The sequence below is a fragment of the Peromyscus californicus genome, unplaced genomic scaffold (genome assembly GCF_007827085.1).
Source record: "Peromyscus californicus insignis strain IS unplaced genomic scaffold, ASM782708v3 Scaffold_5__1_contigs__length_169319896, whole genome shotgun sequence".
Lineage (NCBI taxonomy): Eukaryota > Metazoa > Chordata > Mammalia > Rodentia > Cricetidae > Peromyscus > Peromyscus californicus.
The window spans coordinates 49882039-49902576 of NW_026294573.1; the positions used below are offsets into that span (position 1 = coordinate 49882039).

Genomic DNA, 20538 nt, shown 5'->3' on the forward strand with positions numbered 1-20538 from the left:
CTCTACTGCGTTGCCCAGTGGAGATGTAGGGGTCACTCTCCGGAGTGCTGCAGCTGATGAGGGGTAGAGTCAGCTCTCCCCCTCTTACAACCTCAGGACCAGCTCTCCCACCTGCCTCATGCATAGATGGGGGTGTCTCTCCCCTGCCCATGCTGCCACATGACAGATAATGGGGACAGCTCTCCCACCTGCCTTAGGACATCAGTGTCTTCCCACAGCCCAGGCCATCAGGTTCCAGCCCAGCCTGTGGTTCAGCAGCACCTGCTGAGCCAAATGGCATCATGGATGTCTTTCTTCCTGCTCAAGGACTGACTATCCAGGTTTACCTGTGGGTGGCTGAGGAAGCTGCCCAACATCATTTTGAAGGCAGGATCCATTATGCTTTCCATTTATGTAGGAACTGAGTCGCTGTCTGTTTCCTGGAATCTGACCTTCCCCAACCCATGGCCTTGATTTGTTTTTGAGAATACCCTGACTCACCCTGGACCCTCTCTAGTCACGTGATGTTCTTTTGAGATTTTTTTTTCTAATTTTCCGTACTGCCCCATTGTCTCTCTTCTGTGAACCTGCTTTACAGCTACTCATGATTTTACTCCTTAAAAGGGGCCCAAGTAATGGATTGAAGGCTGTTCTCTTTAACCCAACTTAGGAGGCAATCGCTGGCCAGCTCTTTGGGTGCACCCAATTAAAAAAAAATCAAGGTAGCTTCAAGTTTGGCTCAAATTGTGGTGTTCTTATTCTTGCTGTTGGGATTAACATGGCAAGCACCCACCTGAGCTGAATCAGAAATACTCTTAGAAAAATAAATGTTCAAATATAAAAGATTGTTATAAAACACCAGATATTTAAAAATTACCCAAAGTTGGTGTGTTGGCAAACCCTCACGTAAGCCTAGTATTTAGTAGATAGGGGAAGAATGGTCAAGAGTCCAAGGCCAGCCTCAGCTACATAATTACTTTGAGGCCAGCCTGTATTCCAGGAGAGAGAGTCAACACAAAACAAAAACAAACAAAACAATCCTCCATAGCTAGAGCTTGGAAACAACTGACCAGCACCTGTGAAATAGATACGGAGACTCCTGTTTGAAGGCTGATGACCTTCATCAGAAATGCAAAGCCTCACCTCCGCTAATCACCTCAGCTAAGAAGGACCTAACTTCCAGGCTGTAACTAGGGACTGTCCAAGATAACACCAAGGTAATTTTAAAAATTTGCAAATGATTCCTTCCCCCTCCCTTCCTCCCTGCTCCCTTCTTTCCCTCCTCCCTTCTTTCCATCCTCCCTTCTATTTCATGGGATCCACCTAGGACTTCCCTTCAGTTCCTCATGGGGAATTCAAAGCAATCTCTCTACCTCTAAGCAATACTCCATCCCCAGACAGCATCCTTGCTTTGCTCTTGTGTTCTCCCCATATATATGAACCTCTAACATTTGGCCATGAACATTCTAAACCATTTTAGGTCTGGCATTGCCCAGTTCCTAAACTGGTTTTTACCCTCACACTCCAAGATGGCTTGTTCCTCAGATGAAGCTTTTATGGTTCAAATGTCTGAGGATGCTTACTCCTCAGACTCAGGGTTGCTCAGGAAGAGCCCTGACTATGAAAGTAGAGACTGGAGGTGATCACAATCATGGTGTAGGGATGTGCAGAGACAAAGGCCCTGATGCATCCTCACCACCATTTTGGGAGTCTTAGTGTGGACTCTCTGCGGATTTGAGAGTTGGACACCTTCATCCCCTAGGTCTGGTCCTCACCACTGCTCTCTAGCCTTGGTCCATGGCTCCCATGTTTGATTTCAGTTTCTCAAGTTTGTGTGCTGAGATCATTCCATCGGAAACACTCTGTACCTTCTGGGGAAACCAAAACTGTGTCCCTGTTCCCTCCCTCAAGGACAGTGATGGGTTGAAGATGTCCTTTGGAGGGAGGCAACCACAGGAAACAATTAGCAGGTACCCCGTTTGATTTGAGTTATGCACACCAACCTCCTGAAACAATGCACTTGGCAGCCTAGCTCCTTTACCTCCATGTGCTAGGCACCCACACCTCTCATCAAACAATGCACCTAGAAACCTCAGAGCCCCCTTGAACCCTTGCCTGCATAGGGTTTCGTATATGTCCTCCTCTGAACACTAGGTTCTGTTTCTCTGCCCCTAATAATAATGAAATCTAGACATTTTTCTGCAGCCAGAGTTTTTCTGGTCCTGCATGGCCCACGGTCAGGACAAATCTCTCTTACCTGCCAGTCCTGCAGCTGCTCAGACCCAACAAAGTAAACACATAGAGACTTATATTGCTTACAAACTGTATGGCCACAGCAGGCTTCTTGTTATCTAGTTCTTATATCTTAAATAACCCATTTTTATTAGTCTATATTTTGCCGCGTGGCTTGTGGCTTACCGGTACCGTACATCTCGCTTGTCATGGCAGCGGCTGGCAGTGTCACTCTGCCAGCCTTCCCCTTCCCAGAATTCTCCTCTCTCCTTGTCCCACCTATACTTCCTGCCTGGCTACTGGCCAATCAGTGTTTTATTTATTAACCAATCAGAGCAACACATTAACATACAGAATATCCCACAGCATTTTTCTGATTAAGTATATTCATCAATGCATCTGGGTATGAAGATCAGAAGGGCCAATCCAGCATGAACTGGTTTGGGGTACTCTGAATAAAGTTCTCTTTCTGCTTTTGGAAATGTATATGCGCACATATTTTCAGTTCTTTACCTATGGGGTCAGGAGCCTGGAAATACTTGACCCATACCCAGGCCATGTGTAACACTGTAACTCCCACTCTTTAATTCCTGATTCCATTCAGAAAAGTCTTCCACTCTACATGCAGATCCCTCCAGAAACGCCCAGGTTTTTAAATTGTCTTGGGCCATTCACAGCATCTCATTAAAAGCATCCTGGTTAAATATAAATACATTTTTTTGGAAGAAAAAGAGCCTGGTGTGGTGATACACGCTTTAAACTCCAGCAAAAAGTAGTCTCCAGAGGGAGAGCAAGCATCAGCGGCAAGCTAGTGAACAACAGTCTCAATGCTACAGGTCCAGGGCATCACATTCAGGCTGCATTGAAAGGAGATGAGAAAATGAGGAAAGAGACTGTGATCCACTACACAGGGAAATTCCTCATTCCCTCAGCCCTGCTGTGAGCCACTCTATCTCCTTAAAGAACCTGGGTAGCACAGGAAGATGAAGAGCTCTCTGTGAGCATCTTACAGGAGGACCAGGTAACAGTGTCTCCTCTTCTCTGCAGGTGGATGGTGTATGACTGATTAAATGGTGTTAGAACATGTTCTAGTGTCCGAGGAGCTGGGCTGTGGGAAGTGCCCGACTTAGCAAACAGGAACCATTCTGGAAGTACAATGAGATGATATATTGTGTTTCCAACATGTCCTTCTCACTGTGATATTAGGACTCCGAGTGTTAATACATAATAATGTCAACTTACTCATGAGGGGAGGAGGTGTGCAATGCCTTTGTCTTGGTGTTTCCTCAGTTCCCATTTTTACTTTGTGGAGTATATTTACCGAAAATTCCTTCACAGTTTATTAGTCAGCACAAACCACAATGACCATTAAGCAGGGGACCATTAGTTTCTTTTTTTTTTTCATTTTCTTTTTTTTTGGGGGGGGGGAAGAGGATGTTTCAAGTAGTTTCTATTTCTTTTTTTTTTTTTTTTTTTTTTTTTTTTTTGGTTTTTCAAGACAGGGTTTCTCTGTGTAGCTTAGCGCCTTTCCTGGATCTCACTCTGTAGACCAGGCTGGCCTCGAGCTCACAAAGATCTGCCTGCCTCTGTCTCCCGAGTGCTGGGATTAAATGCATGCGCCACCACCGTCCGGCTCTATTTCTTATAGACAAACTGAAGAAATAATTCTATGACACAAAGGTCTTTTGTTTCTGCCTGGCTGTACAGACAAAAAGAAGTTGAAGGGGTTGTGTCAGGGAAGGACACACCAAATACAGACATCTGTCACCACTGCAGAGTTCAGATGCAGTTGACAGAGCCCGCCTGGTTGGAGCAGGCCTTTGATGCCAGCATTCCCAAGGCAGTACCAGGCAGATCTCAGAGTTCAAGGTCAATCTGTACTACAAAGGGAGTTCCAGGACAGCCAGCCAGGGTTACAAAAAAAAAAAAAAAAAAAACCCTGTCTGGAAAAACAACAACAGAGATCCTGTTCTCAGGTTGACCTCCATTTGCCCAACTACCAGAGGCCTTTATTTGAAGGTGGCTAACCAGAGGGTAAGAGCTTTGAAGAACAAGGCCCCACAGATGTGTGGTTTACTTGGTCTTGGTGGTCCATGTCAGCATGCTCAGCATGCAGGATGACCAGACTGGAGGATACAGAGTTCAAGGTCAGCCTGGGCTACATGAAGCTATTCATAGAAAAAAGAAGCTGTGTAGCGATGGAGCATGCTTTTAATACCAGCACTTGGGAGGCAGAGGCAGGCAGATCTGTGAGTTCGAGGCCAGCCTGGTCTACAGTGTGTTCCAGGACAGGTTCCCAAGCTACACAGAGAAACTCTGTTTTGAAAAATCAAACAAGGCCAAGTGGTGGTGGCTCATGCCTTTAATGCCAGCACTTCGGAGGCGGAGGCAGGTAGATCTGTGAGTTCGAGGCCAGCCTGGACTAAAGAGGGAGTTCCAGGAATGGCGCAAAGCTACACAGAGAAACCATGTCTCGAAAAAAATCAAAAAAGAAAAGAAAAAGAAAAATCAAACAAATAAACAAAAAAGAAAGAAACAAAGGAAGAAAGAAATAAAAAAAAGGAAAGGAAAGAAAAGACGAGAACACTGTGGCTTAGACCCTGTGCTCTTTGTTGTCATGAATTTTCTTTCAGCTATATTTGGTGGGCCCCCGAATGCCCCCTAGCCTGACTATACTGGATTAAAATTCCAGGCCCTGCTGCCAGAACCTTCTTCCTAAGAGAGCAGATCCCCCTTGCTCACAGTGGTTTGATTTTCCTGTGCACATAATCGAATGAACAACAACAATACATGCAGGAGTAACAGAAGCCCAGGCCAGGAAGAAGGGAAGCGAATGTCAGTTGACTCCGTCTTATTAAATACAGAAAATTCTAGGGCTTCGCCTGCATTGAGGAAACAGCTGAGTGTCTGTCTTTCCATCCCTAAGTCACAGGACTCACATGACTTTGAACATGAAAAGCAGCTAAACAGGTCAGTGACTGTGGAAGGCAGTACACAGTAGTCTTCCAGGTTCCAGGGTCTGAGTGTTCCTCTGAAACTACCATTCTGGGAAACCCTCACCAACAAGTCCTTCATGGAACAACATTTACAAGATTATAATAGTCTTTCTATCTCCAAATTGTCACTTAGAAATGCAGAATTGTCTTTCTGACTCTAAAAGACACCTGTCCCTTCAATCTCTTGTTCAGCATGTCAATCAAAGTCCCTGAGATAGGAACCCGATGCACACTACATTGCTTCCAATACATTGGACACTGTGAGAAGCAAGATGCTCTGGGTCCCCTTGATGAGATCCCTGCCTCTAGGCTGCCCCAGCCTGCACAGCCTTGGGATCGCTCTGACTGGGGTGATAGCGAATGAAGAAAGCAGACATGGGTAGAGAAATCTGGAATTAGTGTGCTGTGGGCTTTGAGGGAGACATAGCAGCTACCAAGAAATTCAGCACCTTTATGAATGACATGCATCTGGCAGGGGAGCCAATCCTCGAGGGGGTCCTTTTTGGGGAACAGTCTCAAACTTCAGCAATCCAGGGGAAGGAAACATCAGTTGATATATTCTGCACACAGTCAGCATCCATGGGTCTGAAGCATTGGATTCCTTGATATATGCATATTTATGTCAGCCATGTACCTTCACTCAGGCCTACATCCACTCACCACACTAGGTAACTATTTCTCAGTACCAGATGCCACCTTCCCCTATTTGCTGCTGGCAGAGGGAAAAAAAAATCTGCTTTCTAGCTCAGAGACACAGTGCACATTAATAGCAGATACCTGTAGTAGAGGAGAATGTCTAGGCTTGCCTTTGGGCCCTGAGTTTATCTAGAAGCTGGGGACAAAGTTGAGCTAACCTCTCTATGAGGACTTCACCTAAGTTGTCACAGCACTGTGACAAGAAGGGAGAGTACAGCGCATGTGTCGGCTAACTCAGCCTGTCTGAGTGGTGCATTAAGTCCCTCAGGAGAGACATGGGTATATCATTATTATAGAAACTGACCTTGATGAGCTGGGAGCTTTGGCTCAGGGCAGGCAAGAGGGCATGAAATGAGGGTCTCCCATCTGACACTGCTGTTATTTATTAAGTGGTGCAATGTTATTCATCTGAGTCATGGCACCAATATTTATTAAGCAGCGTTGTTTACCATGCGAGAAAAGCCAAGAGGTATAACAAAACCCACTATAAGTGTTTATTAAGGGAAGGGGATAGGAAAGATGTGTGCAGAGGCCTCTGGAAGAATGACTGTTCAGGAAGAGAAGGAAGGAGGGGTACATGGAACCTGCTTTTATAGTCCGCACCCCCTTCACCCCCCTTTCGCACTTGAGCATGTGGGCTTACATAGCTACACCATGCATGCCATAGGTTATGTGATCATGCTGCCTGTCAGGGACCAAACATGGACCATGGAAATGTACTAGTTAGGCCAGAGAACAAGCCCCTGCCCTAAACCAGATGCCCTCAAAGATAAAGAACAGGTCAGGCAGGTCAGGTAGCATAGCAACAGAACAATTGGCCCTGACCAGTGACCTTACCACCTATCAGCCTCATGACTTGTGCATAGTCCTTCACCTGCATGCCCCCCTTCACCTGCATGTATGGGATGGCATGTCCTGCACCCCTTCCCTCCTTCCTGCCCCCTCTCATGCTATATAAGACTTGCTGAGGAGAATAAAATTTGCAGCTTGATCAGAACACACTGTCTTGCTGTCTTCCTTTCATGTCTCCCCTGTCCCTTTCATTCTCTCCCACAGGTGGGTCGTCCCTATTGACACCCCGCTGGCCAGGGCAGCTGCCTTCATGTTATGTGATCACGCAGTGTATGGATTACATAGGATGTAAGGTCCTGGGATGACTAAGCATCTTACAAGCACATGCATGTTCAAGGGGAAGTGGCTAGGAATTCTAACAACTGCTCCAATATTGGGTTTCCAAGGCATCTCTGAGTCTCTCAAGGAGAACTCCAAGAGGCATAGCTCTCACCAGACAGCACTATAGCTCTCAGGTTCAGATGTTCGAACTCACACATGTCCAGGCACTGGGACAGGCAATCCAAGTCTGACTGCGAGAACTCCCAGTGAGCAACCGAGAGGTCTTTAAGAGTGTCTTCAGTCACTTAAGGAGAGACCAAGAGATGACGTCCAGCAAATGGTGCTGAAGAGGACTGGAGGGATTGACATCTAGACAGGTGACACTTGTCCCAAGGTCTCTCTACCCATGTGATAGAGGTCAGCCTCTGTTAATCCCACCCACGGAGAATAAGACCACTACCACAATTTAAACCATAATTTGAAGCAAACTTTAAATAAATACTGGCCAAGTGGATGGGCTCTGGCCAGGTCCATCTCGGGTTCCCCAGAAAAATGGCCCCAAATCAAGTTTTGCAGGGGCTAACAATTTCCCATCAGGTCCAATCAGGGGCAAGCACACATCCTGACATAACCCTGGCCTACATCTAATGAGGGGCATATGTGATCAAGCACATCCAGGGCTGATGTGTCAAACAAACTTGTTTAGGGGAGTGAAAATATATGACTTGTTATCTCCTATGAACAATAGCCTCTGGCATTTCAGAAACTATGTATCCTTGCGCAAGAGACTTGCAGAAGAGAAATATTTTTTGTTTAATGGATCTCTCAGGCATAGTAATTAAAATTTAAATGCACGCCTTTGATCTCAGTGCTCAGGAGGCAGAGGCATGAGGATCTCTGATTTTGAGGCCAGCATGGTCTACAAAGTGAGTTCCAGGACAGCAGGTCTACACAGAGAAATCTTTTTTAGAAAAACAAAAAAGAAAAAGAAAAAAACAAAAAACTTAAAAAGTACCTTAGGCTCGCACACATCCAGGACACTGCCTTTTGTTGAATACTCACACAATCGATATCATGCAGGCAGGAGGCTATGGAGATCATGTGGGACACAAGTAGAAAACCATAGCGATGGCCACGTCAGGCTGACACGGGACATGTAGGAAGAACTACCTCAAATAAAGTTCAACAGCATCCTAGAATTATTTCTGGAGAATTCACAGATCTCTGTGCCTCTACACAGCCATGTTCCTGTTCAGAGTTATCCCCTTGTCCCTCACCTTCAACCCCAGAGTCACACATTCTCATATACTAAACCCTTTCTGAAATCAAAACCACTTTTCACATGTGAGCAATTAGGGGCATGCTGGTGCCTGTTCACACATATCTGAACACAGAGCTCATCTGCTTAGCTATTCTGTATCTCCAGCACTGCTTGGTTCACAATGGCCCAAATTATACCTGCAAAGTAACAGATGGATTATCTGTGGCTGTTGACCTTTCTTACCTGTGCAGGCCTTTTCCAGGAGGCCTTTTAGAAAATAGACATCATTTATATAGAGATGTTGGAGACAGTGCAGTCTGGGGAACTGAGAAAGGAACTTGCTTGTCCACCCTCTCCTCTCTGCAGAAGCAGAGATGCTGAAATGCCTCCTCTAGATTCCTTCTAGGATAAGTGTGGAACGATTTCCCATCTGCCCCCGCTAAGGATCAAGGCTTGCCATGTCTTGCAGCTGCCACCGAAAATTAAGCTCTAAGTCCAGGATACAGTTTGGATCTACCATGTTCAAGCTCTCCATGACAGTGTACACAGCTGATGTCCAAACTGCAGGTTCCTACAGTGTAGCTGGATGGACCCTATCCTGTGCTGGGCACACAGCAACAAGTCTGCAGCACATTCATTGAGATTGTACCCCATGAGGCTGAGATCAGTTAATATCTTAAATGCATCTTCACTCCAGGGTCTGGACAGACTTAAAACTGATGTTTCTGCCTCATGACCTGTGGTGGACAGTCAGTCACCTTCATGGGTTACAGCCCATATGCTACAGCAGTCATAAGGCACATTCCCCAATTTGAGGTCTCTGATTTCCATATCCTGGGTGTGAAATGGGTCAAACTCAGAAGGTAAGACAAGGCTCTTTGCCAGAGAGGCATCTGTAGCTCTGTCTCACTTCTCTCCATTCCATTTCCCACAATCCCAGTCTCATTCCACTCATGCCTGTGAGATAAGCATGAGCCATGTCTACTTTACTCTGTTCTCCACGCTTGCGATGATTTGTCCAAGTCCCACAGTCCTAAATCTGGTAACAGAAGCGTCTGATCCACCTTGGGCCAAATTCTCTAGGACACCTCTTGGTGCCCACCAGCCTGGGAAGTGTGGAAGCATCTAGACAGTGTAGCCTAAAACCCTCTATGAGTGACAAGGTTCAAGACAGAGGGCCTTGACCTGAAGCTGGACCCAGAGCAAATAAACCAGAAGACACAGGAGGATCTAATTCCCTTCATAGGGTAATTCATTGCTATACATTGCTATAATTCATTTAGCAATACTTCATTGCTAAAGTCACTCCATCATCTTAAAAAACGCTGACAGTGCATGGAGATTCAGAATCCCAGGTGAGCCTGAGGCATGAAGAACCTGGTTACAGAGTCTCCTTATTTCTGTGGATGAACTAACCTGGAAAGCGATCTGACCCTCATTAGAGTGATACTGTATATATTCTATTTGCTGTGAATAAGGTGTGTTGTGGGACTCCAACTTCATAGCTAAAATATGAAACAATTTGGAAAAACAAAAAGATGCCCCATGGTCACAATAGGCTCTTAGCCTGTGACAGCCAACCTCTGTGAGCACTGATGGAGCTCTAAGTTCTATGGACCTCCACACTTTTCTAGACTGTGTTAATAATCCTGGTCTTGTGTTCAAATGCCACTCTGCTCACAATCACATCACTTCCCAAGGGATGGGTCTGTCCAGAGTGTGATTTCAAGTGTCCTTCACAGTTAGTACATTGTATGAGCTAGCAGGCATTAATCACAATGATGTGTGAGAACAGGAAGATTTATTTTCTTAATGAAGACCAATGAAAATATAGAGTAATTCAAACCATCTTATTGTTACCTGATCCAATGAAAGGGAGTAATATAGCTGGCTTGGCTACTCTCTTAGCAAATCAAGACAAAGCTCACAACTAAACAGTTAACAACCAGGTCTCAGGTCAGTCAGTTCTCTAGGCATGGACATTTTCTTCAGCCATCTTCAGTGTGTGCTCAGCACCTCCTATCTGAGTATTGTGGGATGGAATCTCCTGAGTTTCTCCAAAACCATGTTCATAGGAGTGCGGGTCAATATTGCTCAGTTCAGCTTGACAGTTCTGTACCAATACAAGCAGGCAAAGAATGGGATGTAAAGAGGGGAAGACAATGTCATAAATCTTCAATGCATTTTGATGCTGGCAAGTCTTGGACCATAATGTCCTTGATCATACTTAATGAGTTCACAAGACAGCTGGACTGTGAACCTAAAACTTAGTTTACTGACTGAATAGGATACAGATAAGAGCATTCAGGTTCTTAGTCTGACCATAAATCTACAGCTATCACATTCTGGGAAGCCAGTGGTGAACCTGTTTTGACAGAGGTACATTTAGAAATGCAAAACTGCCTTTCTGATTCCACAGGACAACTATGGCGTTGGTCCCATTCTACTTCAAGTCAAGTTGGTCCCTGTGGTATAGATCCACTGAACACTATTTGGTTCCCAATGAATCACACAGTGTCTGAAACCATGTGTTCTGGGACCTCATGATGAAATCCCTCCCCCTAAACTTGCATTTCTCAGTATCCAGAAGCAGCCTTTTCCTATTTATTGTCAACACCTACAAAGTCTGCTCTCTGTCTCATAAACACAGTGCATATGGCATTCACAGCAGATGCCTGTAGCAAAGGCTACTGTCTTGGGCTGCCTTTGGGCAGTGACTATATCCCAGAGCTCAGGACATCCTTGGGTAAATTTCTCCACTAGGATATAACCCTGTCGATCATAGCACTCTAGAGGGGCGGGGTAGAGCTCTAGAATCAACTTGCTTAGATTGGCCATGCTTTGCAGAAGGTCCTTCAAAAGAGCCATAGAGAAGTCGTTTTCATAGAAACAGACCCTGGTGAGCTGGGAGCACTAGCTCAGGGCAGGCAAGAGGGCACTGAGCTGAGAGTCCTTCATCTTGCAGTTCATTAAATCCAGGATCTGCAGTGTGCCTGCTACATTCTCCAGGAGAACTCGGAGATGTGTGGGACGTATCTTGGATAACGGTACACCATTGAGACCAGGTGTTGGAGGTGACAGAGCCTCTGACACTGTGACAAGTGTTTCAGGTCTGACTGTGAGAGCTGGCAAAGAGTGATGCACAAGGACTCCAAGGGGGTCTTCAGGCTTCTAGGGAAAGAACAGGAAATTAGTTCCGGCTAATGAAGGATATTATTAAGGTTGATGCTGAGACAAAAGGGACCACATATGTAAAGTCAGACTAGCCTTACGCTGAAGGTCAACACTTGGGATACAACCTGTTGGTTCCTGCTCTTATAATTGTCTTCTGAGACATATACATAAGGTGGGACAGTCTCAGACCACAGATCTGTAGCTCCCTGTCCTCATTCTGTCAAACAGAACTAAACTTTGCAACAGCAGGCTGGGAGGTCATACCCAGAGAGGACCATCAAAAAAAGGTTCTGGAAACATCTTGGTATGTGTCCTGCATAGCTCATCACTGTCCCTCCTTTCAATCACATCCTCTATGCCTGATTTCAGTGCTCCACCTTTTTAAGTGATGGTCCCACCCACCCAGCATCACCCATTTCCACCTACTAAGCCTCAACCTGTGTTCATATTATCCTTCTCTCTGGGAGAGTTCAAGGCTGACTGAGAATGCAGCACAGGAACAAGCTGGTCCCTGTTCACAGAGATGTGAGTACAGAGCTCCTTAGGATCCTGTGCAGGTGTGAGTTGTCCACACCTCAGGGCCTGCTAATCTGTCCAGTTCCCTCCCGTTAATGTAGCCAGGATCTCAAGGAGGAATATCCAGAGCACACTCACTGGGTCTGACCCACCCAATGGACCTGCTTTCTAGGCAGCTCTCTAAACATCTCCTACCCCAGCTCTGACTCTGCTAAATGAATGGTCAGTTAAGAAAGAAGCAAGTCCACCCTTAGATACTTTAATGAATCCATCATTCTAAAATCCACAGTGTCACACACACCCCAGGGGACAACTAATGCTGAAGCAAAGGGAAAATGTCCTGGGAGTTTTGGGATATCACCTCTCCTTTATTGTGGGGTACAGAGGACAGTCTTACCCATCTCACCAGATTTAATTGCACTTTCAGAGTTACTTAATGAAAAAAGTTTTCCACCTGAAGTAAGAGCTCATTGCTTCACTCCAGATCCACTGCCCGTGTTTCTCTCGTGCATACAGACAGGGCCCTGATATAAATTTTCAAGCACCGCAAGCTTTTCTCTTCCCAGTTCCCTGTTCAGCCAATGATACAGGACCACCACAGCACTGGAGTCCAGAGATCATCAACATCTTGTCAAACAGAAAGTTCTCAGCCACGGCCAAGAGGGATACATGTCTCCAGAGCAAAGGTAACAGACAGCATCCCACTGAAAGACCCTAACCCTTCAGGCTTACACCCCCAAGCCCCAGGAAATAAAAAGCTAAAAATCTAGTTCCAAGGGCAAGCTGACTCAATCATTATTCAACCACCCCTGCCACAATGTAACAATGTAAAAAGATTTCTGTTAAGAGATGTGCTCAACTGTGACTGGGATAGTTGCAAGTGTTCCAGGTAGGACCACTGTGACCTTTGTGTAAACTGCACTCCCGCCCTGACACCCCCCTTGAGGTTTCCGGAAGAATGTACATGTGGACGTAACTGTACCCTCTCTGTGATCACTGTGATCAGACCATGATTTTATGAAATTAGCCCCTAGCCATAAATCAATCGAAATGAAATTGTATGGGAATTATAATCTTATGGCTTTTGTGGGGTTTTCCTTTAAAAGTACCTATGTGAATGTAGGATGGTGCGACTCTTGCTCTTTGGAGCTGAGTTAGCCCGACTGTACAGCCACTTTAATAAACACCTCATGCTGTTGCATCAACTGGACAGGAGTCTGGGTTCTTGGGGTGCCCACTCGAGACCCTAAACTTTGGGGTCTAACACCCACAACGCCTGTCTACCTCAGAAAACTCCCCTTCTCCGTTCCCCCCAGAGCCAACCGACATCCATAAGTCAACTGGAAGCAGTTTTTGAGAGGAACAACACCCCTTTTCCCATTTACCTGCTTTTTTTAATAATAAGTGAAAGTCTGGCATTCAATTACCTCATCAGCCTGCGACTGGCGTCCCAGCCTAAAAAGCGGGTGGGCCCTCTGGTGTGCCCCTCTCTTTCCTTTCCGCTCCTTCCTGTACTTTTGGTGCCTGTCCTGGATCTGGCTCTGGCCTTGAACTCACAGAGATCTGCCTGCCTCTGCCTCTTAAGTGCTGGGATTAAAGGCGTGTGCCACCACCACCCAGCTCCTGCAGTCTCTCAAGTGCAGGTTGGAGCCAGAAGCTGGAAGTCCTGAAGAACAGGGTGGAGTCAGTCACCAATCTCAACACCCAGGAAATGGAGGAAGAAGATCAGGAGTTCAAGGCCAGTCTGGCCTGCCTGTATCCAAAGGGAGGGGCAGGGAAGGAATGAGAAGGGAGGAGCAGTGTGCTGTGGATCCCACTCCCTTTGCTCTGAGTTGTCTTTAGTTTGTTCTGCCATCCTTGGTGTGCCCACAGCACCTCCCCCTGTGAGCATCCTGGATTGCAATCATCTGGCAATCTGGAAAACCTAAGCTAGCCAGTCTGCATTGCTCAGTTGAGGTTGACAACTTTGTACAACCAGCAGCCACACAATTGGGATGTAACAGAAGCTCAGCAGGAAGGGAGAAGGAGGCAGTGTCAGAATGGCTTCTCTTTACTTTGGCAAGAGCTCAGACTTCACAGGACCTTTGCATCCCTATAGTCTCAGGACTGTCCTGACCAGGACTGAGATAGAAGGATTGTATCCAGGTTCCAGGATCTGACTGTTAGTTGACAACTGCCATCCTTGTCGAGTCTTTGACTCCACATTCAGCTGTCCTATGTTCTCAGTGTCAACCTTGACCTATGTGGTCTGACCCATCTGCACACCATTTTGTTTTCAACACATTGAGTCGTGTATGAAGCCATGTGCTCTTGATCCCCTAATGAAAGACCTGTCCCTTGGCTTTGATTTCTCAGTATGCAAAATACCCTCCTCCTATTTGCTGCCCACAAGGACAAAGCCTGGTTTATGGACTTTGCTTTATGCTGAGGAAGGATCCCAGGGCCTCATACAAGCTCTGCAAGTGCTCTACCTATGGAAATCCAGCACCCAGGGCCTCCCTGCACACTCCTGGACTCCAGCTATCCTCCTGCATACTCCTTCCTCCCTTGTTTTGTTTTTTAGTTGTTTTTTAATTTTTACTTTTCAAGACAGGGTTTCTCTGTGTAGCCTGGCTGTCTTGTAACTCACTTTGTAGACGAGGCTGTCCTCGAACTCAGAGATCTGCCTGCCTCTGTCTCCCAAGTGCTGGGATTAAAGGTGTTGCCACCACTGCCCACCCCCTTTTGGAGACAGAGTTTCTCTATGTAGCTCTGACTATCCTGGAACTCCCTCAATCAACCAGGTTGACCTTGAACTCAGAGCTCCTCTTGCCTCTGCCTCCTGAAAGCTGGGATTAAAGGTATGTGCCATTGTTGAGGGAAAGAGAGCTTGGGGGAGCGGGAGATCCCAGCTGGATCAACAACAGAGAGGGAGAACAAGGAATAGGAGACCATGGTAAATGAAGACCACATGAGAATAGGAAGAAGCAAAGTGCTAGAGAGGCCCACAGAAATCCACAAAGATACTCCCACAACAGACTGCTGGCAATGGTCGAGATACAGCCCGAACTGACCTACTCTGGTGATGGGATGGCCAAACACCCTAATTGTTGTGCTAGAAACCTCATACAACTACTGAGGGATCTGGATGCTGAGATCCATGACTAGGCCCCGGGTGGATCTCTGGGAGTCCAATTAGCGAGAATGAGGAGGGTTTATATGAGTGAGAATTGTTGAGACCAAGGTTGGATAAAGCACAGGGACAAATAGCCAAATGAATGGAAACACATGAACTATGAACCAATGGCTGAGGAGTCACCAACTGGATCAGGCCCTCTGAATGGGTGAGACAGTTGATTGGCTTGATCTGTTTGGGAGGCATCCAAGGAGTGGGACCAGATCTTGTGCTCATTGCAGGAGTTGGCTGTTTGAAACCTGGGGCCTATGCAGGATTGTTTGGCTCGGCCTGGGAGGAGGGGACTAGACCTACCTGGACTGAGTCTACCAGGTTGATCTCAGTCTGTGGGGAAGGCTTTGCCCTGGAGGAGATGGGAATGGGGGGGGGGTTGGAGGGAAGGTGAGGGGGACGGACGGGAGGGGGGAGAACAAGGGAATCCGTGGCTGATATGTAGAACTGAATTGTATTGCAAAATAAATTAAAATAAATTTAAAAAAAAAAAAAGGTATGTGCCATCACCTAACTCCAGTCAATTAGTATCTGTGACAGCAGATGCTTGCTACAGACTCCATCTCAGATTGTGAATCCAGACAGACTCATGATTCTGACAGGGATGCAGGCCTCTTGATTATGGTGTTTTTAGGTTTATGTGGTCTGTCTGTTAGAAACAGATTAACTTGGAGCTGACTCCTAATCAGAACTACATAGAACAAACAGAGTGTAGTAGCTCTCTTCCATAATCTTATTTCATAGGCAGATTCTGAGGTAGAGGGATTACAGACAGTTCGATGTCTGCTAAGGCTACAGAGTAAATTTCAGGTAGGCATAAACTATAGTGAGACCCTCTCTGAAAAGAAACCCCAAAATCAAACAAATCTTAGAACTCAGAGTTTGTGGAGAGGTACCACAGAGGATCCCCTGGCCTTGACAGTAGCCTGGAATCTTTCTTTTTCCTACATTGAGACATGATTCAATCAATCTACATAATGCAAAATTCTAAATAGGATCAACAGGATAGAGACGGAATCCACCAATCAGACTGCAGCTTGTGGTTGGGAGGTGGGACTACAAAGAGGAGGTGAGAGTGGGAAGTCCTATAAAAGGGTCAGAGGAGCCAGAGAAGAAAGTCAGAGTCCTGGAGCCTGAGTCACTCCCTGGCCTTGCTGGGAACAGGAGAGCCACCACAGCCAGCCTCTGGTAAGTAACCCACCTCCGTCAAGACACCTCATGCCCCAGCCTAGTCAGTGCCCATGGGTGACAATAGGTCTAAGATAGGACAGGGGGTTCTCATTTCAGGCTCTTGAGAGGAACAGGTCAGGACATTGGCGTAGACATCTCCCTGGTTTGGGGAGGTCTTCATCTGGATATGTAATGTTGTCAGTTAGCCAATATGTTGTTTGTATGTGTTTCTGCTCCTGGCCTGCCCTGTTGTCAGGCTGGCCTTCCACTGGCCAACTCTAATAGAGTAACTAGCATGGACCACCATAGCAGATTCAGATCAAGGTTTATTTGTATTGAGTTTTTGAGACAGTGTTTCACTTTGCAGCTAAGGTATCCTTGAACTTCTTCTAATTCTTCTGCATCAGTTTCCCAAATGGCTTAAACTTTTGGTGTTATCTCCTTAGATATCTTTGATAACCTTTTTGTTTACATCTATTGGAATTGTTTTTTGTTTCTTTGAGACAGGGTTTTTCTGTGTAACAGTTCTGGCTCTCCTGGAAGTTGTAGACCAGGCTGGGCTCCAACTCACTGAGATCTGTCTGCCTCTGCCTCCCAAGTACTCAGATTAAGGCATGCCAGGCAACAATTTTTTTGTTTTTGTTTGTTTTTGCTTTTGTTTTTGAAGACAGGGTTTCTCTATGTAGCACCTGCTATCCTGGACCTCACTCTGTAGCCCAGGCTGGCCTCAAACTCACAGAGATTCGCCTGGCTCTGCCTCCCCAGTGCTGGGATTAAAGGCGTGCACCACCACCGCCCAGCCAATTTTTTTCTAAATCACATTCTCCTGTAGTGCAGGATAATCTGGAACTCAACAAATAGTTTGTGTGGCCCACCCTTTTCCAGATGTTCTGCATGAGATTACATAGCTTTATCACTTCTGGAATTTTGTGTTCTTTGCATACTAACTGCAGCTGGGGCTGTGCAAGCAGACAGTTCACTTCCTCAGACTCTAAATGCTGCACGTGGCTCAGCTTACAGGTTCCAGGCTAACCCTTACAAGTGGGAATGGGAGTGAGGGGTGCGGTGGCTCTGGGGAATGTGTGATCACGTGGGTAATTCTGAATTTTGATAGCAGCGAATAGTGAGTGGCATAAGATACTAAGGTCTTGTCATAGGTTTGACTGTGTCCTTGAGTGATTCCTTTAATGGGGGAGAAGGGATTCCTAAGCCTTAGCCTGACAATATGTTCTTTCCTGGAGATCTCTTCAAGATTCTGGACCCTGAGGATCTACAAAGATGAGTGACCTGGCCCAGGACACATCCTTGCAACAGGCAGTGCAGTGGCTGCTGAAGGATGAGGCCTTGGCCATCTCTGCCCTGGAGTACCTGCCCACGGAGTTCTTCCCGCCACTGTTCAAGGAGGCCTTCACTGGCAGACAGACCAACCTTGTGAGGGCAATGGTGGCAGCCTGGCCCTTTCACCGCCTCTCCATGGGGGCCCTGCCGACCATCTCACACATGGAGACTTTGAAGGCTGTGCTGGATGCCCTGGACTTTCTGATGACCCAGAAGGTGCGCCCCAGGTAGGCAAGACCCTTCTAATGGTCCTGGAGGTTCAGTCAGGGAACAACAAGAGTGTGGAAGAGTATGGTCAAATATGGATCTGAGGCTTCTCACTGCACCAGTGTGGAGGACTGTGGAGGCCTCAGCTCTTGCAGAGGGTACAAAAAAGGCTGTCAGGTGTGGATGGCAGCTTAGTTCCGATACAGCCACAGAGGAGTGGGCCAGGGCCTGGCCCTCAAGACAAAATGGGATCAGTCAGGACTCAAGGGTAACACGGTAGAGGGCAATAAAGCAGAGCTAAAGATGCCAGTGATTCCAAGAGCCCTTCCCAGAGCCTGAGGCCGTGGGCTGGATGCCCAGTGCCGGAAACACAGCGACCTATCGGATAGCAGAGTAGGGAAAGTGAGAGTTGAGATGTCAAGAACAGCGGACTATGTGGGGTCTGATCCGAGCTCTGATTTCTGCCTGTTTTCCCAGGAGGTGGAAACTCCAAGAGCTTGACTTGCAGAAAGTGCACCAGGACTTCTGGGATGAACAGACTGGAGGCATAGATGTCAGCTACACCCCCTGGGTTCTGAGTCAGAAGGAAACTGCGGAGGAGCAGGAGCCAGAGTGTGGGGTGAAGCAGCCCTTGAGGGTGGTGGCTGATTTTGACCTCTGTGGGGAGCATCTCAAGGAAACTGACAAATACTTGTTGAAGTGGGCCAAGCAGAGAAAAGGCTCAGTGCAACTGTGCTGTAGGGAGCTGAAGATCAGAGCATCACACGTCTACACTGTCATAGGGATCCTGAACACTTTAGACAGAGACTGTGTCCAGGAGTTGGAACTGAATTCCTGGTGGCCACAGGGAAGCCAGGCCTGGTTTGCACATTGCCTGGGACAGCTGGGAAATCTTTGCAAACTCCCTCTCCTGAGAACCCACCAGACTGTTTTAAGTAACTGTGCCCTACCAGACATGAAGAAGTGTGTCACTGAGCCTATTCCTCAGTTCCCCAACCTGGACTGTCTCCAGCATCTCTATATGAATGGCATTTACTTTCTGAAAGACAACCTGGAAACTGTGCTAAGGTAAGATGGGAAGCTGTCTTGCAGACCAGAGCAAAACCTTTCTCTGCTCTGCAGATTATAGAGGGCCATTAATATCTGCCTGGCACACTGGATCCAACAGGGCTGGAGACTCTGGGAGGGAGTGGCAGCCTGCCTCTGTCTCAGTGTGGGGCCTTGGTAGAGGCTGAGTAGCTGTGGAAATTCTCGCACTAGGGTGGAGAGTGAGGCTGGGGTGACACAGCATGAAGAGGGATGGACTCTGCTGCTGATGCAGGCATCCAGATGCTCTGCAGAGACATCCTACGTGTATAACTAGGTCTTGACTGGTTTGTGTGTGCTCTGTAGCGCTCAGGGGGCCAGTACTGGAGTTCTCTGCTTTAGTAACGGACTGTCAGTGCGCATGTACTGAACCAGTCCCACCATGGTGTTCACTCATCTTGGTTTTCAGCACTGTGACTCGAGTGAGAAGACATTGACAATATCCTGATGTGCATGTCTGTCATGTGTCACACTGAACTTGAGCAATACTAACCTGTCCATCTCCGTGTCAACCCTATCACTAACACTCTCCAACTCCATTTGCGAGAACTCATCTCTTATCTCTATCTAGATGCCTGAAGACCCCCTTGGAGACCCTGTCCATCACTCAGTCTCAGCTCTCGCAGGCAGACTTGAATCATCTACCCCTGAGTCTGAACCTACATCAGCTCACACACCTGAACCTCAGCAGTGTGATATTGTCCTGTTTAAGTACTGGGCCCCTTCGTCTTCTTCTGGAGAGAGTTGCAGCCACTCTGAAGACCCTGGAATTGGAAGGCTGTAGGATGAAGGTCTCTCAGCTCAGTGCCATCCTGCCTGTCTTAAGCCAGTGCACCCAGCTCACTAAGATCAACTTTCTTGACAATGACATATCCATGGCTGTCCTTCAGGACCTTTTCCACCACACAGCAAATCTGAGCAAGCTGCTCCTGGAGATGTACCCTGCCCCTTTGGAGAGCTATGATGACACAGGTCATGTTCTCAAGGATAGATTTGCCCAGCATTGTTCTGAGCTCATGGATATTCTCAGGGCCATAAGGCAGGCCAAGTCTGTCTACTTTGCTTCTGGTGCCTGTTTTGTGTATTATAACTAGAGACCAGATTTATCTATGAGGGCAGATGGACCAGGATTGCTTCTGGGCACTGGGAGGTGAAGTCCAAAGGATGAGTGTCTCATCAAACAGACACAGAACCGTTATGGGAGAGAGGGGATTAGGAATATGATGTACCAGTTCATTTATTTGTAAGGGGAAAGTTGACATGGAGAACAATGTGACCATGGGGACAAGTGACTTAAGAGTTAAATAAAATTTGTTTTTTCTAAAAAAAAACTTCTAGTAGTACATGCTAATGAAGTGGTTGCCCCTGAGTGGTAGGGCTTTGATTTAATTGTCAGACCCTGAGAAGCTGGATGGTCACCATCTGAGGTCCTTCTTGGCCACTATTCTTGTCACCATTTTTAAGGTCTTGAGATCCCTTCTCTGTGAAGGGAATGGCATGGAACTTTCTGATCAGTGAGAGTGTGCCCCAAGAACTCATGGCCTCAAAATACACTGGAACCAATGATGATGAGCAGGTGAGACCTTTACACTATCTCACCACAT

General features: G+C 46.8%; 1 protein-coding gene across 1 annotated transcript; it reads left to right on the top strand.

Moving 5' to 3' along the window:
• Window positions 1-17581: 17581 nt before the first annotated feature.
• LOC128096986 (PRAME family member 12-like) lies at window positions 17582-20028 on the top strand. Its single transcript, XM_052717202.1, has 3 exons — window positions 17582-17868; window positions 18326-18916; window positions 19506-20028. The coding sequence occupies exons 1-3, from the start codon at window positions 17582-17584 to the stop codon at window positions 20026-20028; spliced, it is 1401 nt and encodes a 466-aa protein (XP_052573162.1).
• The last annotated feature ends 510 nt before the right edge of the window (window positions 20029-20538 follow it).